This window comes from Pipistrellus kuhlii, unplaced genomic scaffold (genome assembly GCF_014108245.1).
Source record: "Pipistrellus kuhlii isolate mPipKuh1 unplaced genomic scaffold, mPipKuh1.p scaffold_m20_p_24, whole genome shotgun sequence".
NCBI lineage: Eukaryota > Metazoa > Chordata > Mammalia > Chiroptera > Vespertilionidae > Pipistrellus > Pipistrellus kuhlii.
In genome coordinates, this window is record NW_023425523.1 from 2,062,216 (window position 1) to 2,088,390 (window position 26,175).

The window sequence follows — 26,175 nt, forward strand, 5'->3', positions numbered from 1 at the left end:
GGGAACCCAAGCTGTGCAGGTGGCTCCCCAGTGCGAGACGGCCCTTTGGATTTCCACGAGTCAGCTGCAAACGGGCCCTTTGCCTGAGGATAACTGAAACCCGACAGCAGCTTTAACGAGAACAAAAGTCTCAGTTTCATTAACTCCCGTTTTTGTCCTAATCTCAGCTTCTATGCAGATTTCGGACCCCTGAACCTGGCCATGGTGTACAGATACTGCTGCAAGCTGAACAAGAAGCTGAAGGTGGGTGTTCTGGTGCCGTCTCCCGGCACCCCCCCCCCCCCCCCCCGGGCCTCCACACCCCGCACTGAGCTCTGAGCTCCGGCCGACGGGGTGCGGTGTACCCGTCGTGCGGTGACCTGGGTCCGGGGGTGGGGGATAGGGGGGTGCAGGGGCTTCACACTGGGGATTGAGCCCACAACCCGGGCATGTGTCATCGACCGGGAATCGAACCTTGACCCCGGGTTCATAGGTCAGTGCTCCACCCCTGAGCCACACCAGCCGGGCAGAAGTGGTATTTAAAAAAAACAGAATACCCTCTTCAAACGTAGTCATTCAAATCTTTGCTACCCATTCAACAATCTGCAAGTTTTAATATATATTTTATTGATTTCTTACAGAGAGGAAGGGAGAGAGCTAGAAACGTCAATGAGAGAGAAACATCGACCAGCTGCCTCTTGCACACCCCCTACCGGGGATGTGCCCGCAACCAACGTACATGCCCTTGACTGGAATCGAACCTGGGACCTTTCAGTCCGCAGACCCACGCTCTACTGCTAAGCCAAACCGGTTTCGGCCAATAATCTGCAAGTTTTATAAACATGATATGGCTCCGCCAGCTTCTTCTAAAATAGCCAATACAGTTTTAACGATTGGCTTCACTTTTTCCCGGAGAAAATCAAAACCCTGGCCGGGGGCGGAGGGGAAATCTAAGAGCATTACTACTGAAAAAGGGGGACGTTCTAGGGCAGCGATTTAAAAACACTCACTAGAAACCGGGTCTGAAGAACCAGCAGGCCAGTTACCGTCCCCGGAGGATGCTTTTCAAAGGCCGGAGAGCATGTTGACAGAGATGCGATGGCAGACACACACGAGTCCCGGGGCCCTCTGGGCGGCGTGGGGAGGCGGGCCCGGTGAAACGGCGCCTGTGCGGAGCACAGGTGCCCGGCAGATGGTGGGCCGGCGACGCCCGGTGCCGAGGGGATCGCGGTAACTCTAGCTGGCCAGCCCCGCCCCGGATCGGTGCCTGCACACAAAAGCCCTTTGCTGTCGCGATCAGACCACCCGCTCGTACCACCACAAAGGCGTGTTGAGATTTCCTCACGGGTTATCTTCGGTTTCAGGTCACGGGCTCGGGGGTGGGGGGAGCGAGCTTCCTCCTGGAGGCAGTTCCTGCGGATTAGGGAGGGGTCAGGGGCTCCGGGCAGCGTGAATTCACGTGGCGGGGAGCTCCCGTTGGCGTTTGCAAGACTTGGGACCCTTGTGGCCATTCAGAAATCCCCAGCAGGAGGAACGACCTATTTTTAAAAAAAGTATTTTTGTTGATTTCAGAGAGAAAGATAGAAAGAAACATTGATGATGAGAGAGAATCATGGATCAGCTGCCTCTTGCACGCCCCCCACTGGGGATGGAGCCTGCAACGCAGGCAGGTGCCCTGACCGGGAATCTTGCCCTGACCTCCTGGTTCATAGGCGGACGCTCAGCCGCGGAGCCCCGCCGGCCGGGCGAGGGGAACCCCTTTTGTAGAGCCCCCCCCCCCCCCCCCCCGGGCCGTGCTGTGGGCCACAGGATCCGTAGGACTCCTGCTCCCATGATGCTCGGATGTGTGACTCAGACGCTAAGGGCGTGGGTCTGGACCGCCAGGGGCCGCCCAGACGCCTTTTCCTTTTTGCTGAGACCCCATCCCCCCAACCCCCGTCACCTGGGTGCGCTGAGCATAGACGTAACCGTGCTTTGTTTTGTGCGCAGCCCAAGAGAACGTTCCAGAATATCCCCTTCCTGGGCAAGCTGGAGGTAACCACGCACAGGTGCTGGCTGCGCACAGGGGGGCCGTTAGCGCCTTTGCTGGCTTTTGCAGTTTCTATGGAGACGCTGGTGGCTGCGGCCATGGCTGGGTTGGCCTGGTCACCGGGCGGCCGGCGTGGGGTGCACGGCTGCGCCTGTTTGATTAGCACGTTCCCCAGGCTGCACGGGGTCTCCCCAGCCCGGCCCGGCCAGGCGGGGGCACAGGAAATGACACCGGTGTCCTCACCGAGCCACCCTCCTGCCCGCAGACGCCTTCCCGCAGGCGTGGACTCCTTGGTTCTTGCGTTTTGGCTTCGAGCTTCATTGCCTCGCTCACCTTTGGGGTTTGAATGGCTCGGTGGTCTGGGACCTCCTGACCAAGCATGGCGTGTGCACGGCACCGCGGCCAAGGACGGCGGGCTGTTTGCGATGGATCGGCCTGTGGCCCGTCCCGCCTCCATCACAGAGTCACCGGGGCTGGATCCCACTCGGAGCCACCCCATGAGGACCCTGTCACAGGCTCTGCTTCCCGGACAGGAAGTGCCTGTCTGGGGTCAAGGCCAACGCCGTGATTTACGCCGTTCCGTCCTCGCCCTCGGGGACTTTGAGTGCCGTTAAGTGTGTGTGTGTGTGTGTGTGTGTTTGTGTGTGTGTATGTGTGTGTATATATGTGTGTGTATGTGTGTGTATGTGTGTGTACGTGTGTATATATATGTGTGTATGTGTGTGTATGTGTGTATGTGTGTATGTATATATGTGTGTATGTGTGTATATATGTGTATGTGTACGTGTGTGTACGTATATGTGTGTATGTGTGTATATGTGTATATATGTGTATGTGTGTATATATGTGTATATATGTGTGTGTATATATGTGTGTGTATATGTGTGTGTGTACGTGTGTATATATGTGTATGTGTGTGTATATATATATATGTGTGTGTGTATGTGTACGTGTGTGTGTGTGTGTGTGTGTGTGTGTGTGCTGTCAGCGTTCTCACGCGAGGGCCGAAGCTCTCCTCTCGCTCAGGGACGCAGTGGGGGTGGGAACGTCTGGAGGTGGAGGATGTGAATGGATAGATGGGAAATACGAAGGCCCACCTTTTATCTCCTCTTTCTTTACCTTTTTGGAAAGTATACATGTTTATGGATTTCAGAGAGGAAGGGGGAGGGAGGGAGAGAGAAGCATCCATGATGAGAGAGCATCACGGACCGGCTGCCTCCTGCACGCCTCCTCCCGGGGAATGAGCCCCCAACCCAGGCCTGTGCCCTGATCAGAACCGAACCCAGGACCTTTCCGTTTGCAGAACGAGGCTCTTTCCCTGACCGGCCGGGGCTCCTGACCCTGTTGGACAATGCCCGCACCTGTCAGGAAGGTCGCCCGCTGGTCCTTGCTGGTCTGTCTGCCGCCGCCGTGGCCACCAGCTCCCCGTTGTCATCAGGGGAGCGTTTCCAGCGAGTGCCTGGGCTTCCCCTCTGCCCCCCGCTGTCAGCCGCGCGCTTCACACTCAGCTCCGGCTCCGCTCCCGCTGAGAGACCAAATACCACTTCCTCAGCCCCCGTCACCGCGCCCAGACCCCGCGAACGGGGCGCCTGGGCTGCGGGCAGTCCTCAGACCCGTTTTGGGGGCATGAATGCTACTTTAAAAAAAAACGGAATTTATCCTCACCACCAGCAGTTTGTTTGTTTGTTTGAGAGAAACACGGACGTGAGAGAGAAACACTGATCAGTGGCCTCCCCTACATGCCCAACCGGGCCTGAACCTGAGCTGGCACAGCGTTTTGCTATAAAGGAGGCTTTGCTGTAAAAGAGGTTTTGTTATGCCCGAGCGTTTTCATTCGGGCACCAGATGGCCTTCCGTGGGACGGTGCTGCTGGTGCAGGGCTGGGGCAGTGACCCCGGAGAGGGAGGCCGGCCGGGGCTGGGCGGGAGGACCTCACGCACCGTCTCCCCGTCATCAGTCACCATGCACTGGTTTGTGTTCCTCCAGTGGTCATGGGTCCGGGACACGGAGGGCGGAGCGTGGAGCTCCGTTACATCCCCGAGGGGCCTCTGGGTGTGGTGGTCAGTGCCAGGCTGTGGATACGTATGGCCACTTCCGTGTCTGTGTCATGAGAACCGTTTGTGGAACTGCGGTCACTTTGGGTCCCGGCTGGTGTTGCTCAGTGGTTAGAACGTTGGCCCTCGCACTAAAGGGTCTCGGGTTTGGTTCCCGGTCAAGGCCGCGGACCTGGGTTGTGGGTTCGCGCCCCACCCCTGGTCAGGGTGTGTACGGGAGGCGACCAGTGGATGTGTCTCTCTCTCTCTCCTTTCCTCCCCCTTCTGCTCTCATGAAAAAACCATGGAGAAAATATCCCCCAGTGAGAGCTAACAACGAGACACGCTATCATGTCGGAAATGAGGAAACGGAGAGACTCTTGCCGAGCTCCCTGTTTTATGTCTGAGTTCTGATTAACTCTTTGATCTCGCTTTAACCGGCCTTTCCGCTTGCACAGTCTCTTCCGTCTGGCATGGCCACACGCACCACGCTGCTCATGTTGGGTCCTGCTGAGTGCTTGAGCACGTAGCACATTGCCTGGCGTGCAGCAGGCGCTCCATGCCTGTTTGAATCTGTGAATTTAATACCCGGCAGCTGTAGTAAGATGTTTGCTGATATAATCCCGTGGGTGGTTCATCTTTTTCTATTAACCATTTACACTGAGTGGCCGGATTATATATGTGGCTATATATATATATATATTAGAGGCCTGGTGCATGAATTCGTGCATGGGTGGGGTCCGGCCAGCCTGGCCAGGGGGAGGGGACATGGGCGGTTGGCCGGCCTGCCTGCTGGTCAAACTCCTGGTGGAGGGGACCATTTGCATATTAGCCTTTTATTCTATAGGATATCCATGGAGTGGCCAGATGATTATGCGTTCAGAGATCCTAATAACCTGGCCACTCCGTGGATCTCCAGTCATGAAGAGGGGCTTTGCATCGGGCTCGTTAGACGGAAAACGTTAGCGCGGTGCTCTCATTCATGCGGGCGCTTACACGTGTTAACGCGGAAGTGGACTGGCGGCCACGGCCACGGCCAGCTACACGATGCGCCCGGCAGAGCCGCTCCTCCGGTGTGCGGGCGTGACGAAGGACTTGACGTGGAAGAGTAAATCCTCAGAGACGGTTTCTGCTGACAAAGATGCTCGTCAGTAACTCAGTTATTTCCAACGTACGCGTCTGCTTTCCCGGAGAGACACGCGGTCCGATGCCAGCTCTTCCATCGCGTGGGGCTGCAGAGTCCGGGCTGGGAACCCCGCGCCCCGGCACCGGTTCAGACGCCGCAGAGACCCTGGTGTGCCGGCTCCCGGGGCCGCCTCGGAGAGCTGAGAGAGGGGGTGTCTCGCATCTGTCAGCCGGTCGCTGTGGCCGCCCTAACTCTCCCCCGTCTCTCTCTAGTCCTACAGTTTGTCAAGAAAGAAAATAGTGCATTACACCTGCTTTGACCAGCGGAAAAGAGCAAACGCAGCATTCCTGATCGGTGCCTACGCCGTGAGTACCGGGTGGCGGCTGCTCTCTGGGGTGCCGACGCTGTCCCCTCCATCCCCTCTGTCCCCCCCCCCCGTCCCCTCCGTCCCCTGTCCGCAGCCGGTGGGGGGCAGCCGACCGGATGGAGAGAGTGGACCTGGTACCTGTGGGCAGTGCCCTCTGCGGTTTTAATTTCGTAGCCGATGGCGGGTTCTGGGAGCCGCGCGGTGTGGCTGGGATTCCAGGGCAGTGCAGGTGTTAGAGCAAAAAGCATCCCCAGAGAGGGTATTTCCAGCAAAAACATATCTATTAGAAGGCTGTTGAGATGTTCCTTTTTTGAAATGTTCCTGGCCTTGGCACGCGGAGTCCTGAGCGGGAACTGAAAGTGCTTCCTCGCTCGTGTGGCCGGGGGGAGGGCAGAGCCGCCATCGCTGGCTTCCTCCGGGTTCCTGCTCTGTAAAGCGAGACGGGGTGGGGGTCCGATGGCGTCCGAGTTCCCCCCAGTTCCGAGAGACGGGGCTGTGTGCGGCGCCGGCGGGAGGTGGCTTTCACTCTGAGAGCAGCGGGGGGACTGGGAGCCGTGTTTGCAGGCTGGTCAGTGGTTTGGGCAGCTCTGCCTCCAGACCTATCACTGCCCCATGGCGATCACGCCCTCCTCCGCTCCCTCCTTTGTCCAGACCAGAGCGGCCCTTCACGAGCACAAAGGAAACGGGGTCACTGCCCCATCCAGGATGCCCCGCTCCTGGCCTGGCGTCCGACCTCTTTCCCGGGGCCGCCGAATCCTCCCGGCCCGCCCGTCCGCCTCTCTGGGCTCCGCGCTCACCATCCTCCCCCCGCCGGCCGGCGTGGCTCCGCTGGCGGGGCGTCGTCCGGGACACGGAAAGGCTGTTGGTTCGATTCCCGGTCAGGACCCAGGCCAGCCTCCATCCCTGGTAGGAGGCAGCGGATCGGCGTTTCTCTCTCACATCCCTGTCGCTCTCTCCCTCAAAAACTGCTAAGATCTTTAGAGGACAGATGCTCCGGTCCCTGAGGCCTCCCCCGTGGGACCCCGAGCGTGCTCCCGGCAGAGGCCTCGCCGGCTCCGTCCCCCGCAGTGTCCCACCCCAGCCCTCCGGCCCCTGTTTCTCCTGATGGTCCCTCCGCAGAGCCCCCTCCCAGGTGCCCCCCCCTTCGTCTCCGTGGCTCCCGTCTGGCTTATCTGAGTCGTGGACGTGTTTGCTGGTTGCTTATCTCTTTCCCAGACCAGAAGGCGGGGGCCTTGCTGGCTCCACGCGTTGCTGTGTCTGGGAGGCGGTAAAACGTTCAACCGTCCGGCCGCTGAGCTACAGGGCGGTCCGGCCGCTGAGCCACAGGGCCGTCCGGGTGGGGGCGTCCAGAGAGAGAGGAGGAGGGGCGGCCGGTGTCGGGGAGGGTGGGGTGCTGCCAGGCTGCAGGACGAGGGGGCTGTGTGTCTGGACGCTGAGCATGGAGCTTAGAGCTGTGCCCGGCACATCACAGGTGCCTGATAAACATTGAGCAAATGAATGGAAAAGGGAACGACCCCACAGGAAGGAAGGAAGGAAAGAAGGAAGGAAGGGAGGGAGGGAGGGAGGGAGGTCACGTCAGAGGAAAACTCTGAAAACGATCAGATTGGAGGTGGAGTCCAGTGAACACGTGTCATCATCCAGAGTTACGGGCTTGCTTTCTTGCGATGACTCCTGACCCGTGTGACGTGTACGGCCATGGAATCAGGCACATTCACAGTGTGGTGCAGCCACCGACCTTTCTTTTCTTTTCTTTCATTTTTTTTTTAATACATTTTTTATTGATTTCAGAGAGGGAGAGAGAGAGAGAAACCATCAATAATGAGCGATGGATCGGCTGCCTCCTGCACGCCCCCCACTGGAGATGGAGCCCACACCCCCGGCCTGTGCCCTGAGCGGGAATGGAACCGTGGCCTCCTGGTTCCCAGGCCGACAGTCAGCCCCTGCGCCCTGCCGGCCAGGCCACCAGCGCTGGCAGCCGGCTCCTCCCTGGCAGCCGGGCGTGGCTTCCTGCCGGTCACCCATGTGAGCTCCTCCCCGATGCACCTGCGTTTCTGTCCCCCCCCTCTGCGTGGGGGAGGGCCTTCGTATGTTCACAGACAGCGATGGGGTCAAGGCGGGGTGTGTGTGGGGGGACCAGGCCGTGACGGCCGAAGGAGGGAGAGCGTGTGTCTGAGGAGCGGACATTAAAAGCCCTGGTTTGGCTTTAAAAGTTAAGTGCAGAGCCTGGCCGGTGTGGCTCAGTGGTTGAGCATCAGCCTAAAATAACATAAACTGTTGGTTCAGGACAGAGGCCTTGGCCTCCGGGTTCTTAGGCAGCCACCACGCGTGTGCTCCGGGGCCTGTTCCTGGGCCCGGCAGCTGCCGGTCCCCAGCTCCTTCCTTCCACAGCCGGAGGGCGAGACCGCGGGGTGCTAATCGCCTGCAGGAGGGCGGGGCGGGCGCTCTCCCTGGGGTCTTTGGTGGCTCTGGAGGAGGTCAGGGCCCTCACACCTCACCGGCCGACCGCGCAGCTGGGAGCTCTGAGCCTGCGGCCGGGGCGGGCGCCCTGGCTGGGATCCCGTATGGCTGCGGGCGAGGAAAATGCTTTTCGTCCGCCGGAGGGTCGCTCCTCACGTTTAACGGAATAAACCGTCTTTCCAGGAATCTCTGGTTTCTGTTCTCCTGGGTCCTAAACAGGCTCTCAGTGCCCGGCGGTCGAGGCTCAGTGGTTGGGCATCAACCTGTGAACCAGGAGGTCAGGGTTCGATTCCCGGTCAGGGCACAGGCCCGGGCTGTGCGCTCAGTCCCCAGCGGGGGGCGTGCAGGAGGCAGCTGATCTATGATTCTCTTTCATCATTGATACTTCTGTCTCTTTCCCTCTCTCTTTCTCTCTGAAATAATATATATATATGTTAAAAAGCTCTCAGGCTGGTCCCGTGTGGCTGGTACCGTGCACACACACACACACACACACACACGCACCGTATTCAGTACGGCACACTGTACATGCTCCCACAGCTTGCTCTCGCCTTTTTTGGAGCCTTAGCAGCAGCCTTGAGAAATCACTGACTTTCTCCAGGACAGAGCTGTGTGGACTGAGTTGTGGGGTGGGGGGGAGCGGCGAGGTCTCCCGGGGCCGTGATGGGAGGGGCGGGCATTCCCAGCAGCCCCGGGGACGGTGGCGGACTTCCGGTCCCTGGTGCCTTTGTTGGGCCTGTGGGCACCGCCCCTGCTGGCGGGGCTTCCGTCCCTTCTCCTGAGGCCGCCGCCTTCACAGGTCTCAGTCCTCCCGTGTTGGCATGAGCGGACGGAAATGTTCAGGGAACATGGTTGCTGCTTTCAAAAGTATAAATAGCCCGGCCAGTGCATAATAAAAAGAATATTAAAAAATTAAAACCTACATCTACATGAGAAAACCATCATTATCATAGTGGAATAAGCAGTCTAAAATGTATGTGTTTTTCCTGATTTCAGAGAGGAAGGAAGGGAGAGAGAAACATCAATGATGAGAGCATCACAGATCAGCTGCCCCCTGCACACCCTCTGATGGGGATGGAGCCCCCAACCCGGGCCTGTGCCCTGACCGGGAATCCAACCCTGACCTCCTGGTTCCTGGGGCGACGCCCCACCACGGAGCCAGGCTGGGCCGGGCTAACAGTGCGTGGGCACTGAGGAGTGATTGATTCTGCCGTGTTCTCGGAGGACAGTCCTGTCCCGTAGCCAAGCACCCTGGGCGCCCGCCCTGCGGACACCTGACCCGCACCCGCCCTGTGCCCCCCTCGCCCGGCAACGGCCCCGTACACACAGCGGGAACAGCCAGTTCCTGTGGGGCCCATTGTTGGTTTCCTATTCTGAGCCGTCCCGGAGGGGCGGCGGATCCGAGCCTGGGCTGCGGACGGGGCATTCGGTTCCCATGCCCCTGGCCTGTCTTGGGAGCGGATAGCATCTCACCTCAGGCTCCTTCAGCTCGGAAAGGAGCACGCGGCTTCTCTGTGGTCCCTCGGGAGCGTGCTCCCGTTACTAGTGAATGCGTGGTTGTCTGGTCCTCCCGCGAGGGGCTGGGCCTCTGCAAGGGTCCTGACCGAGGGAGCCAGCCCCTCGGCCTCCCTGCCCCCACCCCGCCGGGTTCTCCCCCCCTCTCCCCCCCCCCTCCAGCCAGCGTGGAGGCCTTCCTCCTGTGCAACTTGGCCTCCTTATTTACTTTTTAATGTTTTTAATGACTTTTCAGAGAGAGGGATAGGAACATCAGTGAGGAGAGAGAATCCTGGATCGGCTGCCTCCTGCACGCCCCCCACTGGGGATGGAGCCCCCAACCCGGGCCTGTGCCCCGACGGGGAATGGAACCGTGACCTCCTGGTTCATGGTTTGATGCTCCACCGCTGAGTCACGCCGGCAGGGCCAGGGAGTCATGTCTTTTCTGCTTCACGGTTCTTCCCGTTATTTCTCTGTTTACATCAAGAAAACCTTTCTCCTGTGCCGGCTGCCCTGCCCACCAGGCCCCAGGTTTGGAGTCAGTCCTGAGCCCAGGGCCAGTGCGGGCAGAGCAGTGCGTTTGGAAGGAGCTGGTGATGTCTGAGTGTCAGTCCAGTGTGTGGAATCACTCAGGGTTCGCGCTGGAGGCATATCCACAGGCTCACTGATCTCCTGCTGCTTCCTGTCGTGCAGTTAAGCTCATTGGGTGGCGTGGCTAACAAAGGCACAGGTTCAAGCCTACAGTTCTGTGCTGCGTCATCTGTACGTGTGCGCCCACCACCCTGGTACCAGCCTCCGGCACCATTTCTTCCACCCGGGACCCATGTCGCAGGCCCGGGCGCTGTGGTCCCTGACAGACGCGCGCCTCCCTGGCGACAGGGCCGTTCGTTCTTGTCCTGCTGCCATGACGGCGTTCAGGGCAGCTGGGTAAGCAGGTACCCGTGGCTGGCACCGTGCAGGCTGTACCGTGTGGGATGGTACCGTGTGGCTGGCACCGTGTGGCTGGCACCGTGTGGCTGGTACCGTGTGGGATGGTATCGTGTGGCTGGCACCGTGTGGCTGGCACCGTGTGGCTGGTACCGTGTGGCTGGTACCATGTGGCTGGCACCGTGTGGCTGGTACCGTGTGGGATGCACTGTGTGGCTGGTACCGTGTGGCTGGTACCGTGTGGCTGGTACCGTGTGGGATGCACTGTGTGGCTGGTACCGTGTGGCTGGTACCGTGTGGCTGGTACCGTGTGGCTGGTACCAGAGGCCCACGGACACGGGTGAAACGGAGGAGAGGTGTTTGGGGACTCACGTTCATCTCCTCCCTGCTTCGGGGCGGTCGTGGGGATTAAGGAGCCAAATCAGTCACTTTCCGGGAACAGCGCCTGCCACCTGGAGAATTATTTCATATTTTAAAGAATTATTTCATATTTTTAAATCTTCACTGAGGATATGTTTTTAAAAAATTACTTTTAGAGACAGAAGAAGGGGCGGGGAAAGGGGGGGGCAGAGAGAGAACCATCAATCGGTTGCCTCCCACACGTGCCCCTCGGGGACTGAGCCCACAACCAGGATGAGTGCTGACCGGGAATCGAACCTGCAACCTCGGGCTGAAGCTCCAACCAGCCGAGCACCCGGCCAGGGCTCCCTTCCCTTTCCCCAGAGGCAGGGCCGTGACACATGAGAGCCATGACACATTTTCTCCTGAAACAGGGCACCTGGTGCTCTAACGGCCCAGGAGGGTGCCCTCCGCAGCGCCCTCTGCGGGCGCCCCGCCTCTCCCCACCCCCCCGGCAGGCGCCCAGGGCATTGCCCTCGCCTGCCCCTACGGAGCCTTCCTGGGATGGCGAGGCCTCGCGGTGTCGCTTTGCGCTGATGAATAATTGAGCGCCGGGATAAAAATAAAGCCCGGCTCACGTTCCCGCGGGAGCGGGTCATGCTGCTGAGCCGTGCGGGGAGGGCGGCTCCCGGGCGGCCGCCTCCGGCCCCGGGGCCCTGGGCTGGCTCTGCCCAGGGAGCTCCACGGTCTGATCCAGCGCCATCGCCCTGAGGCGGGTCTCCCGAGAGGGCCGGGGCCAGGGGTCTGCGGGGAGCACAGTACCGTCAGCAACACACAGTGCGTCTGCCCCCGCTTGGACCCACCCATGACGTGTGTGTGTGTGTGTGTGTGTGTGTGTGTGTGAGAATATATGTTTTTATTGAGTTCAGAGAGGAAGGGAAAGGGAGAGGGAGAGAAACTTCAGTGGATGGGCTGCCTCCTGCATACCCCCTGTTGGGGATGGAGCCCACAACCCGGGCCTGTGTCCCGATCGGGAATCAAACCCTGACCTCCTGGTTCCTAGGCCGACGCTCACCACTGAGCCACACCAGCTGGCTGTTCGTGCCTTTAGCACGGCCCAGGCAGCTCAGGGTCTGCCCTCGGTGCCCAGGCTCTCAGCCTCCCTTCCGCCAGGGCTGGCAGGACAGGCGGGCAGCCCCGTCGCGATCACCTGCCCCCTGCCCCTCAGCGGGAGGGGTGCCCACGGGCGAGCATCCCGCTCCGGGCGGCCTGGCGCCATCTGAACCCGCTGTCTGTCTGCCGCAGGTCATCTACCTGAAGAAGACTCCGGAAGAGGCCTACAGGGCGCTCCTGTCCGGCTCCAACCCCCCCTACCTTCCATTCAGGTACGGCTGCGGGGGGCGCGGGCGGGGGGCGGGCGCGGGCTGGGCGGCTGGCATGTCCGTGGGTTATTGGTTCCAATGGTCTCAAAACCGTGACCAGGATGTTACGTGGAGTGAAACTCGAGGTGGTTTCTATTATTTCCTTTTTGTCCAGTTTCCTCTCCCCCTTCCCCCCAATCTAGTGAGATAGAACAGCTTTCTCCTTTTAGGGATTAATTTCCCCCGGGATCATTTCTATATCCTGGCTGCTTGAGTGCGAGGGGTGCCCGATCCAGGAGCTCAGAGCCGTACCAAGACTCGTGAGCGCTCAGTAACCGAGCTCATTGATCCACCCATTCATTCTCCCCTTTCACGGGCGATGGCTGCCCTCTGACCCCGTGCTGGCGGCTGGGCGGGTAGAATCAGCATCTTCCTGAAGCACACGCTCAGTGGCCCGGCTCACCGCCGGCCACACATGTGGCTTCAGCCAGGACGGGTCTCTCCCTGGCAGTGCTGGGAGGGAGCAGTTTGTAAGCATCACAGAAAGATCTTTTTACCCTTATTTATTTATTTATTTTTAAATAGAATTTTATTGATTTCAGGGAGGAAGAAGAGGGAGAGAGAGAGAGAGGCATCAGTAATGAGAGAGACTCGTTGCTTGGCTGCCTCTTGCACACCCCCTACTGGGGATGTGCCCACAACCAAGGTACATGCCCTTGGCCGGAATCGAACCTGGGACCCTTCAGTCCGAGGGCCGACGCTCTATCCACTGAGCCACACCGGTTAGGGCCAAAGAAAATCTTTTAGAAACTTGGAGTGAACTTGAGCTTGTGTGGACAGCAGGAGGGGCACACATCAGAGCCCCCTCAGAGGTCCTCCCTGGTTGTGAATGATCCCGAGCGTGTGCTCAGCTGTGTGTGCAAACCTGCCAGCCTAGGACGGCCGCTGACGGTTTCTGAGGTCACATGACCGCAGCGAAGGTCTCCGGGGCTCACGCTTAGACATGTTCGCAGCCGTCACTTCAACGAATTCGTGAAGAGAAAATGCCTAGGGTTCGAGGGGTTCGACCCTGTGTCTCAGGCCACTGGAGGGGGCCGCGGGGAAGACGGCACCCGCTGTACTTGACCTTCTGGGGGAATCGGGGGGCACAGCAGGGAGAGGAAGGAGCCCCGGGAAACGCAGAGCCTGAGCACGTTACCACGGAGGGCGGGAACGGCGACAGGTGCTGAGGCAGGATTATCTGTCAGCACACGTCTGGGGCTGCGGTCGGCAGACTCATCGTCCATGGAGCCACATACCAGCAGCACGACGACGGACATTCCTGTGGAGAGCCGAGCTTTTTAAACTTAAACTTCTCCTGACGCCACTTGTTCAAGTAGACGCGCCCGGGCCGTGTGTTCTGTGGGAGAGCCGCACTCCAGGGGCCAGAGCCGCCTGCGGCTCGCGAGCCGCCGTTTGCCGGCCACCGTGCTGAGGAACCTGTCTCCTGAGAACTAGAATTGTTGAATAAGATGCATCCCGATCTCCCCCTTCCCTCCCCCCCGCCCCATCTCCGTGACCGTCTGCTCTAAGCACCCAGGGTGCTGTTCCCGCCCCGCACGCGAGGAGCGCCCCCCAGAGGCTTAGAGCGAGCTGCTGGCCTCCAACTGTGTGCGCGTGTGTGTGTGTGTGTGTGTGTGTGTCCTCCCCGGCCCTCCGGAGCCTGGTGTGCTTGTGCGTGTGTGTGTGTGTGTGTGTGTGCGTGTGTGTGTGTCCTCCCCGGCCCCCGGAGCCTGGTGTGTGTGTGTGTGTGTGTGTGTGTGTGTGTGTCCAGCCCCCCGGAGCCTGGTGTGTGTGTGTGTGTGTGTGTGTGCGTGTGTGTGTGTCCTCCCCGGCCCCCGGAGCCTGGTGTGTGCGCGTGTGTGTGTGTGTGTGTGTGTGTGTCCTCCCCGGCCCCCGGAGCCTGGTGTGTGTGTGCGTGTGTCCAGCCCCCCGGAGCCTGGTGTGTGTGTGTGTGTGTGTGTGTGTGTCCAGCCCCCCGGAGCCTGGTGTGTGTGTGTGTGTGTGTGTGTGTGTCCAGCCCCCCGGAGCCTGGAGTGTGTGTGTGTGTGTGTGTGTGCGTGTGTGTCCAGCCCCCCGGAGCCTGGAGTGTGTGTGTGTGTGTCCAGCCCCCCGGAGCCTGGTGTGTGTGTGTGTGTGTGTGTGTGTGTCCAGCCCCCCGGAGCCTGGTGTGTGTGTGTGTGTGTGTCCAGCCCCCCAGAGCCTGGTGTGTGTGTGTGTGTATGTGTGTGTGTGTGTGTCCAGCCCCCCGGAGCCTGGTGTGTGTGTGTGTGTGTGTCCAGCCCCCCAGAGCCTGGTGTGTGTGTGTGTGTATGTGTGTGTGTGTGTGTCCAGCCCCCCAGAGCCTGGTGTGTGTGTGTGTGTATGTGTGTGTGTGTGTGTCCAGCCCCCCGGAGCCTGGTGTGTGTGTGTGTGTGTGTGTGTGTCCAGCCCCCCAGAGCCTGGTGTGTGTGTGTGTGTATGTGTGTGTGTGTGTGTCCAGCCCCCCAGAGCCTGGTGTGTGTGTGTGTGTATGTGTGTGTGTGTGTGTGTCCAGCCCCCCGGAGCCTGGTGTGTGTGTGTGTGTGTGTGTGTCCAGCCCCCCAGAGCCTGGTGTGTGTGTGTGTGTGTATGTGTGTGTGTGTGTGTCCAGCCCCCCGGAGCCTGGTGTGTGTGTGTGTGTGTGTGTGTCCAGCCCCCCGGAGCCTGGCAGCAGACGGCTCATGTCCGTGGGGGGACAGCAGATTTGGTCTCCAGGAGACGACCCCACAACACTCCCTCCCAATGCAAACAGGCGGTGCATTCACCAGCAAGGCCCCCGCCGCGCCTGGGGGGGCCTGTGTGCGTTGGGAGGGAGTGTCGTGGTGGGTGACCCCGTGACCTCTCTGTTGCTGAGCGAGTCTCCCCGTGGCCGCAGCAGTGACTGTGCCGGGCAGGTCAGAGCCTGCAGGGCCCAGTCAGCTGCTCAGCACGGGGCACAGGCTGCCTCCCCTTCCTTCTCACGCAAAGCAGACGGGAGCCGCCATCACACAATAGATCTGTGTGTTTAACTTAAAAAAAATATGTGTATTGATCTCAGAGAGGAAGGGAGAGGGAGAGCCAGAAGCACCAGTGATGAGGGAGAATCATGGATGGGCTGCCTCCTGCCGGAGCCGGTCCGCGGTCAGCGGGGGCCGGGCAGGGCCGGTCCGCGGTCAGCGGGGGCCGGGCGGGGCCGGTCCGCGGTCAGAGGGGGCTGGCTGGCTGGAGCCGGTCCGCGGTCAGTGGGGGCCGGGCGGGGCCGGTCCGCGGTCAGCGGGGGCTGGCTGGCTGGAGCCGGTCCGCGGTCAGCGGGGGGCTGGCCGGCTGGAGCCGGTCCGCGGTCAGCGGGGGCCGGGCGGGGCCGGTCCGCGGTCAGCAGGGGGCCGGGCGGGGCCGGTCCGCGGTCAGCTGGGGGCTGGCTGGCTGGAGCCGGTCCGCGGTCAGCGGGGGCCGGGCGGGGCCGGTCCGCGGTCAGCGGGGGCTGGCTGGTTGGAGCCGGTCCGCGGTCAGCAGGGGCCGGGCGGGGCCGGTCCGCGGTCAGCGGGGGGCCGGGCGGGGCCGGTCTGCGGTCAGCGGGGGGCTGGCTGGCTGGAGCCGGTCCGCGGTCAGCGGGGGCCGGGCGGGGGGCTGGCGGGGACGGGCCTCGGGGTCGGGTGCCCCCGGACCTGGGAGCCCGCGGGCGGGGCCAGCTCCTGCTCCGGCCGAACCTGAGCTGGCGTCTTGGGTTGCGGAGAGCGAGCAGCCTGCTCGGGCCCCGGAACGTAAATAAAGGATGAAGCGTGCGGTGTTCCGTGCGGCCTGTCCCCTCCCGAGAGGACGCCCCTCAGAGGCCTGGCCGCCGTTTCCCATGGTTTTGGGGGGTCGGCCTGGGGGAGGGGGACTGGCATTCCACCCGGGAAAATAGCTGCTCCCTCCCCAGCTCCCTCCCCCCCACCTCCTGCCTCCCTCGGTGCTCGCCCCTCTCTCCACGGTCAGTGTCTTTCTTCACAAAAAGTGCAGCCCGCCTGGCTGGCTCAGGGGCTGAGCGTCGAACTATGAGCCGGGAGGTCAGGGTTCGATTCCCAGTCAGGGCACAGGCCCCGGTTGTGGGCTTGATCCGCAGTGGGGGTGTGCAGGAGGCAGCCGGTCCACGACACTCTCATCACTGATGTTTCCCTCCCTCCCTTCCCCTCTGACATCAGTAACAATGTTATAGAAACAACAGCCCAGTCCTGTGCGGCTGTCAGTGACGCGGCAGCAGTGACGGCACCGCGATGCCTCCGTGCGCCCGCCCCGGGGAGGGCTTCGGGCTCTGTCACCCACCGCGTCCCGGTCCTGCGGGCGCGGCTGCTGCTCCCGGCCTGCGTCTCAGCGGGACTCGGAGGCGACGGGGCGGCGTCCCCGGCCCAGGCCCAGCAGGGCTGGGGTTTGAGTCCGACCCGGAGCCTCGGGCTGGGCCCCCCGCCCCCTGGGGTGCGGCCGTGGAGTGAGGCCCCCAGGAGTCGCACCCGGTGGGCCCCTCGCGCTGACCACGCCGGCCGCTGGGACCCGCCACCCGGGCCCGGGGGCTGGGCTCTCGGCACAGACGGACGTGGGCTCGGGCTCACCGGCTTGTCCGTGTCCACAGGGACGCTTCCTTCGGAAACTGCACGTACAACCTCACCATCCTCGACTGCCTGCAGGGAATCAGAAAGGTACGCGCTCTGCGGCCAGCCACACGGTCCTTTCTGCATGGGCACCGGGCGGCGTGGGCACGGGGGCGTGGGCACCGGGCGGCGTGGGCACGGGGGCGTGGGCACCGGGCGGCGTGGGCACCGGGCGGCGTGGGCACGGGGGCGTGGGCGCGGGGAGCGTGGGCACCGGGGCGTGGGCACGGGGGCGTGGGCACGGGGGGCGTGGGCACGGGGGGCGTGGGCACCGGGCGGCGTGGGCTCTGAGGGCGTGGGCACCGGGCGGCGTGGGCGCGGGGGGCGTGGGCGCGGGGCGGGTGGCGAGGGCACCCGGGCTGGCAGGTGCCGCCCCAGCTCAATGGGAAACTGACTCCCTTCTGCTCCCAGGGATTGCAACACGGATTCTTCGACTTCGAGACGTTCGACGTGGACGAGTATGAGCACTATGAGGTGGGCCCCGGGTTCGGGCCGTGATGGCGGGGTGGGGGCGGGTGGGGGGGTGACAGGGCCCGCGGGCGGCCGGCGGGGGACGGCGTCCGGGTTCGGGCGGTGATGGCGGGGTGGGGGCGGGTGGGGGGTGAACAGGGCCCGCGGGCGGCCGGCGGGGGACGGCGTCCGGGGTCCCGGTGGCCAGGGTCCCCTCGCCGCTGCAGTCTCGGGAAAGGCCGATCTCTGCGCTCGTCCATCATCACGTGGCCCCGTCCTGAGAAAAACGGTCGCCGTTTGGCAGCGCCATTGTCGGTTCCGTTTATCTGAAAATCGGGGTTCTTTTAAAAACCAAGCGGGACGGGGGCCTGGGGTGCGTCATTTTCCTTTTTCTCTTTCCCTCACAAAACCCTGCCAGCGCGTGGAGAACGGGGACTTCAACTGGATCGTCCCCGGGAAGTTCTTGGCATTCAGTGGACCACACCCCAAAAGCAAGATTGAAAATGGTGGGTTTTCCTTTGGCGCCAGCGTGTGTTTTAAAAAGAACGAAAGCAGAGAGAGAGAGACAGCGGAGGCAGGGAGTCCCGCTCTCCGGAGTCAGCTGCCCCTTTAAGGAGAGAGCGGGTGCGGGGGCCGGCAGATGGGGTGGGTGCACCCCGTGGGGTGTGTGAGCTCCTCCCCCCGGAGCGGGTCCCCCTCCTCCTCACTGAGCGGGTCCCCCTCCTCCTCACTGAGCCGGTCCCCCTCCTCCTCACCCCGGAGCCGGTCCCCCTCCTCCTCACTGACCCGGTCCCCCTCCTCCTCACTGAGCCGGTCCCCCTCCTCCTCACTGAGCCGGTCCCCCTCCTCCTCACTGAGCCGGTCCCCCTCCTCCTCACTGAGCCGGTCCCCCTCCTCCTCACCCCGGAGCGGGTCCCCCTCCTCCTCACTGAGCCGGTCCCCCTCCTCCTCACTGAGCGGGTCCCCCTCCTCCTCACTGAGCCGGTCCCCCTCCTCCTCACCCCGGAGCGGGTCCCCCTCCTCCTCACTGAGCGGGTCCCCCTCCTCCTCACTGAGCCGGTCCCCCTCCTCCTCACTGAGCCGGTCCCCCTCCTCCTCACTGAGCCGGTCCCCCTCCTCCTCACTGAGCGGGTCCCCCTCCTCCTCACTGAGCCGGTCCCCCTCCTCCTCACTGAGCGGGTCCCCCTCCTCCTCACTGAGCCGGTCCCTCTCCTCCTCACCCCGGAGCCGGTCCCCCTCCTCCTCACTGAGCCGGTCCCCCTCCTCCTCACTGAGTGGGTCCCCCTCCTCCTCACTGAGTGGGTCCCCCTCCTCCTCACTGAGGGGGTCCCCCTCCTCCTCACTGAGGGGGTCCCCCTCCTCCTCACTGAGCCGGTCCCCCTCCTCCTCACTGAGCCGGTCCCCCTCCTCCTCACTGAGCCGGTCCCCCTCCTCCTCACTGAGCCGGTCCCCCTCCTCCTCACTGAGCCGGTCCCCCTCCTCCTCACTGAGCGGGTCCCCCTCCTCCTCACTGAGCGGGTCCCCCTCCTCCTCACCCCGGAGCCGGTCCCTCTCCTCCTCACTGAGCGGGTCCCCCTCCTCCTCACTGAGGGGGTCCCCCTCCTCCTCACTGAGCCGGTCCCCCTCCTCCTCACTGAGTGGGTCCCCCTCCTCCTCACTGAGGGGGTCCTCCTCCTCCTCACTGAGCCGGTCCCCCTCCTCCTCACTGAGCCGGTCCCCCTCCTCCTCACTGAGCCGGTCCCCCTCCTCCTCACTGAGGGGGTCCCCCTCCTCCTCACTGAGCCGGTCCCCCTCCTCCTCACTGAGTGGGTCCCCCTCCTCCTCACTGAGGGGGTCCCCCTCCTCCTCACTGAGCCGGTCCCCCTCCTCCTCACTGAGCCGGTCCCCCTCCTCCTCACTGAGCGGGTCTCCCTCCTCCTCACTGAGCCGGTCCCCCTCCTCCTCACTGAGCCGGTCCCCCTCCTCCTCACCCCAGAGCCGGTCCCCCTCCTCCTCACTGAGCCGGTCCCCCTCCTCCTCACTGAGTGGGTCCCCCTCCTCCTCACTGAGTGGGTCCCCCTCCTCCTCACTGAGGGGGTCCCCCTCCTCCTCACTGAGCCGGTCCCCCTCCTCCTCACTGAGCCGGTCCCCCTCCTCCTCACTGAGGGGGTCCCCCTCCTCCTCACTGACCCGGTCCCCCTCCTCCTCACTGAGGGGGTCCCCCTCCTCCTCACTGAGCCGGTCCCCCTCCTCCTCACTGAGCGGGTCTCCCTCCTCCTCACTGAGCCGGTCCCCCTCCTCCTCACTGAGCCGGTCCCCCTCCTCCTCACCCCGGAGCCGGTCCCCCTCCTCCTCACTGAGCCGGTCCCCCTCCTCCTCACTGAGCGGGTCTCCCTCCTCCTCACCCCGGAGCCGGTCCCCCTCCTCCTCACTGAGCCGGTCCCCCTCCTCCTCACTGATCGGGTCCCCCTCCTCCTCACTGAGCCGGTCCCCCTCCTCCTCACTGAGCCGGTCCCCCTCCTCCTCACTGAGCCGGTCCCCCCTCCTCCTCACTGAGCGGGTCCCCCTCCTCCTCACCCCGGAGCCGGTCCCCCTCCTCCTCACTGAGCCGGTCCCCCTCTTCCTCCCCCTGGAGCCGGTCCCCCTCCTCCTCACTGAGCCGGTCCCCCTCCTCCTCACTGAGCCGGTCCCCCTCCTCCTCCCCCTGGAGCCGGTCCCCCTCCTCCTCACTGAGCCGGTCCCCCTCTTCCTCCCCCTGGAGCCGGTCCCCCTCCTCCTCACTGAGCCGGTCCCCCTCCTCCTCACTGAGCCGGTCCCCCTCCTCCTCACTGAGCCGGTCCCCCTCCTCCTCACTGAGCCAGTCCCCCTCCTCCTCACTGAGCCGGTCCCCCTCCTCCTCACTGAGCCGGTCCCCCTCCTCCTCCCCCCGGAGCGGGTCCCCCTCCTCCTCACTGAGCCGGTCCCCCTCCTCCTCACTGAGTGGGTCCCCCTCCTCCTCACTGAGGGGGTCCCCCTCCTCCTCACTGAGCGGGTCCCCCTCCTCCTCACTGAGGGGGTCCCCCTCCTCCTCCCTGAGCCGGCCCCCCTCCTCCTCACTGAGTGGGTCCCCCTCCTCCTCACTGAGCGGGTCCCCCTCCTCCTCACTGAGCCGGTCCCCCTCCTCCTCACTGAGCCGGTCCCCCTCCTCCTCACTGAGCCGGTCCCCCTCCTCCTCACTGAGGGGGTCCCCCTCCTCCTCACTGAGCCGGTCCCCCTCCTCCTCACTGAGTGGGTCCCCCTCCTCCTCACTGAGGGGGTCCCCCTCCTCCTCACTGAGCCGGTCCCCCTCCTCCTCACTGAGCCGGTCCCCCTCCTCCTCACTGAGCGGGTCCCCCTCCTCCTCACTGAGCCGGTCCCCCTCCTCCTCACTGAGCCGGTCCCCCTCCTCCTCACCCCGGAGCCGGTCCCCTCCTCCTCACTGAGCCGGTCCCCCTCCTCCTCACTGAGCGGGTCCCCCTCCTCCTCACTGAGCGGGTCCCCCTCCTCCTCACTGAGCGGGTCCCCCTCCTCCTCACTGAGTGGGTCCCCCTCCTCCTCACTGAGCCGGTCCCCCTCCTCCTCACTGAGCCGGTCCCCCTCCTCCTCACTGAGCGGGTCCCCCTCCTCCTCACTGAGTGGGTCCCCCTCCTCCTCACCCCGGAGCAGGTCCCCTGCACTGAAGGGGGAGCAGGCGCACTGCAGGCGCGCAGTGAGGGTTAGAGACTGTGGCCTGTGCTCCGCACACGACAGGTGCTTATTAGGAGCAGAGATGCAGGTTCCATGTGTATCACGAATGAGCCTACTATTGACTTCATTTGCCCATTTTGCAGCTTTTTTACTTTTAATAATGCCTGGGGGGCCTCGTCACCCGACCCTGCTGTCTTCAGGTTCCTGACTTTCGAGGAGGGAAGAGATGCATTTTCAAATCTCTCTCCGCCCGCCCTCAAGTGCTGCCTGGTCCGGGGAGCACCAGGGCCTGCCTGTGCTTCACCGGTGCCAGCGCGCCACCTGGCGGCCGGCCGGAGAAGGGCAGCCCAGGCCTGGCGCACTGACAGCACCCCAAACAGCACCCCCCCAGTCCTAGGACCGTGCCCTGGCTTTGGTTATGACTCGCTGGGAACACTGGGGATCTAAGAAACCTCCTCACCAACTCTAGGAAGTGGAGGCCCAACCATTAGCCTCGGGCTGGTTCTGACCCGAAACCAGCCCCCGCGCAGCCCGGAGCCTGGCTCCAGGGCGCAGCCTCTGCCGCCCTCTGCCCGCTCTCTGCCCGCGTGTGCAGGGCAGGGCAGGGCCCCCCGGGGCCCCAGCCGGCCGGCCCCCGGGGTCAGTGAGGCAGGTCGCTGAGTGCCTGGTGCAGAGTGCTCGGCGCCCCGAGCTGCGATCCCCATCGTCGGCAGGACTCCGCGCCCCCATCGCTGTCCGGGCCCCGTGCCCCGTTGTCGGGAGAACGGTGACCCGGCCCGGAGCCCAGTGACGCCCCCGGTGGGGAGGGTGGCTCTCGGCGCCCGTGTCCGTCCCTCCCCCAGGGAGACGGAAAGTACACTCTCTCCCCTCTTCGCTCCGGAGTGGAAGTTGTGTGTCGGCCTCTCAGCCCTGCCTGCCCCCCCCCGGGGGGGTGACCTGGGCTCCGGGCGGGGGAGGGAGCAGGCGGGAGGCCCACCTCGGACACAGGAGCCCAGGCGGCTGGCGGGAATGCTGTGGGGAGTCCCCGCCCGGGGAGCGGGGGCCGGGAGAACCCGGGAGGGTGTCCTCCCCGCCCTGCTGACAGCCCGCTCCCCCAGGGTACCCCCTCCACGCCCCGGAGGCCTACTTCCCCTACTTCAAGAAGCACAACGTGACGGCCGTGGTGAGGCTGAACAAGAAGATCTACGAGGCCCGGCGCTTCACCGACGCCGGCTTCGAGCACTACGACCTGTTCTTCACCGACGGCAGCACGCCCAGCGACAGCATCCTGCGCCGCTTCCTGAGCATCTGCGAGAGCACCGAGGGCGCCATCGCCGTGCACTGCAAAGGTGCGCTGCCCCTGCCCGCCCGCGGCCCGCACACTGACCCCCGCACCCCGGGCCCCGCGCCCTGGGCCCGCCCGCGGCCTGCACACTGACCCCCACACCCCGCACCCCGCACCCCGGGCCCGCCCGCGGCCCGCACACTGACCCCCACACCCCGCACCCTGCACCCCGGGCCCGCCCGCGGCCCGCACACTGAACCCCACACCCCGCACCCCGCGCCCCGGGCCCGCCCGCGGCCCGCACACTGAACCCCGCACCCCGGGCCCACACCCCGCGCCCCGGGCCCGCCCGCGGCCCGCACACTGACCCCCACACCCCGCACCCCGCGCCCCGGGCCCGCCCGCGGCCCGCACACTGAACCCCGCACCCCGGGCCCACACCCCGCGCCCCGGGCCCGCCCGCGGCCCGCACACTGACCCCCACACCCCGCACCCCGCGCCCCGGGCCCCGGGCCCGCCCACGGCCCGCACACTGACCCCCACACCCCGCACCCCGCACCCCGGGCCCGCCCGCGGCCCACACCCCGCACCCCGCACCCCGGGCCCACACCCCGCGCCCCGGGCCCGCCCGCGGCCCGCACACTGACCCCCACACCCCGCACCCCGCACCCCGGGCCCGCCCGCGGCCCGCACACTGACCCCCACACCCCGCACCCCGCACCCCGGGCCCCGGGCCCGCCCGCGGCCCACACACTGACCCCCGCATCCCCGGCCCGCGGCCGCCATGTCTGAGCTACGTCTGAGCACAGGGGGCGCGGCCTGCTGGCACAGCCCCTCCGGGGAGCAGCGTGGCTCAGATGGCGGTGCTGGGGGTGGTGTGGCAGCGTCTGTAGGCTGGCCGGGCACTTTTTATTTTTTAAATATTTTTTATTGATTATTTTACAGAGAGGAAGGGAGAGGGAGAGTTAGAAACATCGATGAGAGAGAAACATTGATCAGCTGCCTCCTGCACCCCCCCCACTGGGGAGCCCTGTCTGCCGGGGGAGGCCGGTCTGTGCTGGGAGCCCAGTCTGTGCTGGGGAGGCCGGTCTGCTGGGGGAGGCCGGTCTGTGCTGGGGAGGCCCGGTCTGCAGGGGGCGGCCAGTCTGCGGGGGGAGCCCGGTCTGCTGGGGGAGGCGGGGAGGCCGGTCTGCAGGGGGAGGCCGGTCTGCGGGGGGAGGCCGGTCTGCGGGGGGAGCCCGGTCTGCTGGGGGAGGCGGGGAGGCCGGTCTGCGGGGGGAGGCCGGTCTGCGGGGGGAGGCCGGTCTGCGGGGGAGGCCGGTCTGCGGGGGGAGGCCGGTCTGCGGGGGGAGGCCGGTCTGCGGGGGGTGGGGGGGGAGGCCGGTCTGCGGGGGAGGCCGGTCTGCGGGGGGTGTGGGGGAGGCCGGTCTGCGGGGGGAGGCCGGTCTGCGGGGGGTGTGGGGGAGGCCGGTCTGCGGGGGGAGGCCGGTCTGCGGGGGGTGGGGGGGGGAGGCCGGTCTGCGGGGGGAGGCCGGTCTGCGGGGGAGGCCGGTCTGCGTGGGGCGGCCGCTGCCAGTGATGACAGCCGCCTCAGCCTTCCCCTTGCCGCCACGTGTGCACACGCGTGGAGCCTTTCCCGGGATCACGCCCTCGGAGCAATCACCGCCCCTGCTCCTCTCCCCCGGCATTGTCTGCCGTGGCCCGTTAATTATTTTGACATCCGCCCTAATTAAGTCAGCTCGGCGTTCTGGGAACCGAGCCGCCTCGAGCGTTTTAACTGAACAGCGAGGAGGCGGTGGGAGCATGACTTCCATGTCCCACCGACGCCACGGCCGCCGGGAGAGCACGCCGTGCCCCGCCTCCCGCTGCAGGCTGCCCCGGGCGGGGTGGGGGCCGGCCGGCCGGCGGGCGGGGAGGCCCCCGAAGGCGCTGGGCAGGGCCAGGCAGGAGTCAGGGAACCGTCTGACCGAGCGGAGCGGGCTGTCGTGTGGCCTGAGAATGACGTTACAAACACCCCGATGCCCGGGCAGGAGCCGGCTCCCGCCCGGTGGACAGGCCGGAGCCCGTGTGCTGGAAGGTGCGGCCTGTTAGGACCGCTCAGCGTTCCTGTTCGCCTTCTGGGTGACCCCGAGAGGGCGAGGGGCTGGTGGAATCTTCCAGCACAGACAGTGGTTGGGACAAGGGCCGGGCACGCAGTCCTGGCCTGCGATCGCTGAGGCTCTGGAGCCAGCGTGTCCCACGCCAAGGCTGACACGGGCCAAGTGAGCCAGGCCCTGGCCCGGGGGCCGTGAGTTTGACGTGCTTGTTCTGTGAGGGGCCCGTGAGGGGGTGGCGGCGGGCGGTGGACAGACCGCGTCCGGCTGCTCGCCCCGCGCGCCGGCCCTCCTCGGCCAGGCGTGCCCCCCCCCCCCCCAGGTTCCTTAGAACCGAGCGGAGCGCTCCTCCTGGGAAGAGCACAGAGGATGCTCTTTTTATAGGTTAATTACAGCTGTTTGAAGTCTCGGAGATCCGAACACTCTCTGCACCTTTTTCTCGGGGGCTGTGTGTGGTGGAGACTCCGCTCCCAGGGAGAGGGCGGGGCCCTCGTGTCCCCCCAGAGGCCACAGACGGGCTCTGGACGCGGACCGGGCGCTGGCCCTGCTCTGGCCACCGGGCCGTGCTCTGTCCACACGACCTGCGGCCCCGTCAGAGCTCTGAGAGGCCAGGACCGATGTCTCCCGGTGCTCACGTCTGAGGACGTGGCTACACGCCCCTCTGGCCAGCGTGTCGGTGCCGGGCGGGTCCTCGGTGTCAGGAGGTGGCCCTGCTCCAGATGCCCCAGGCCGCCCCCACGCGCCCTCCTTGTCTGTGGAACGGTCGGTAGCAGTTTGAACGGGCAGCGCCGGGCAGGTGCCGGGCGGTTGGCATCGGCTCTGTCCCTCTCTTGCAGCCGGGCTGGGCAGGACGGGGACGCTGATCGGCTGCTACGTCATGAAGCACTACCGGTTCACGCACGCCGAGGTCATCTCCTGGATCCGAATATGCCGGCCCGGCTCCATCATCGGGCCCCAGCAGCACTTCCTGGAGGAGTAAGTCTGTGTCCCCACGGGCGGGTCCCCCCGGCCCCTGCCTCTTCCCCCGATGCGGCAGCCGGGCAGCTGGGGACGAGTGCTGCAGCCGGAGGGAGCCGGCCCCCGGGGCCCGGCGAGGGCACGGCGCGGCCGCCTGCCAGCTCCCTGTCGCTTCCTGGGTGGCCCGGCCACCGTGTGAGTTTGTCATCCCACCTGGCGCATGGCTTTCCTTCTTTCCTTGTGTTCGCATGTCTGTGAGCAGAACGGGAAAACACATACACACACACAGCCCACATGCACACAGCACGTGCGCACACACGCACAGAGCACACACGCACACACACAGAGCACACACGCACACACACAGAGCACACACATATACACACAGCCCACACGCACACAGCACGTGCGCACACACGCGCACACACAGAGCACACACGCGCACACACACACGCGCACACACAGAGCACACACATACACAGTGCACACACACACAGCACACACGCACACACAGAGCACATGCACACAGCACGTGCGCACACACGCACACACACAGAGCACACACACACATACACAGAGCACACACGCACACAGCAAGTGCGCACACACGCACACACACAGAGCACACACACAGAGCACACACGCACACACACAGAGCACACACACATACACACAGCACACACGCACACGCACAGAGCACACACACATACACAGAGCACACACGCACACACACAGAGCACACACACACATACACAGTGCACACACACAGCGGGGCGGGGGGCCTCTGTGAGGTGCCGCTCACGGACAGGAGGTGGCTGCCGTGTGGCTGGTCTGAGCGTTCCCAGGCCCGAGGGCCGCACTCAGAAGAACAGTCATAGCGCCCCCTCCTGCCCAGACGCACGCACTGGCTCCGGCCAAACCCCGGTCCCCAGGAAGAGAGTTAACCTGCCG

General features: G+C 64.6%; 1 protein-coding gene across 6 annotated transcripts in view; it reads left to right on the forward strand.

Annotated features, from left to right (window-relative positions):
• CDC14A (cell division cycle 14A) overlaps window positions 1-26,175 on the forward strand; it is a 66,994-nt gene that overhangs the window by 10,128 nt on the left and 30,691 nt on the right. For 4 of the 6 annotated variants that reach the window (XR_006742560.1, XM_036452686.2, XM_036452687.2 and 1 more), the window contains exons 3-10: window positions 168-243; window positions 5,440-5,532; window positions 12,057-12,136; window positions 16,758-16,824; window positions 17,188-17,250; window positions 17,645-17,732; window positions 22,008-22,238; window positions 25,104-25,242. Coding sequence is in view for 5 of the 6 variants with exons in the window: in XM_036452686.2 (XP_036308579.1) it covers window positions 168-243; window positions 5,440-5,532; window positions 12,057-12,136; window positions 16,758-16,824; window positions 17,188-17,250; window positions 17,645-17,732; window positions 22,008-22,238; window positions 25,104-25,242 (837 nt within the window). In the remaining variant the exon portion in view is untranslated. The remainder of the gene's footprint in view (window positions 1-167; window positions 244-5,439; window positions 5,533-12,056; window positions 12,137-16,757; window positions 16,825-17,187; window positions 17,251-17,644; window positions 17,733-22,007; window positions 22,239-25,103; window positions 25,243-26,175) is intronic. The other 2 variants (XM_036452689.2, XM_045586841.1) reach the window with 2 other exon arrangements.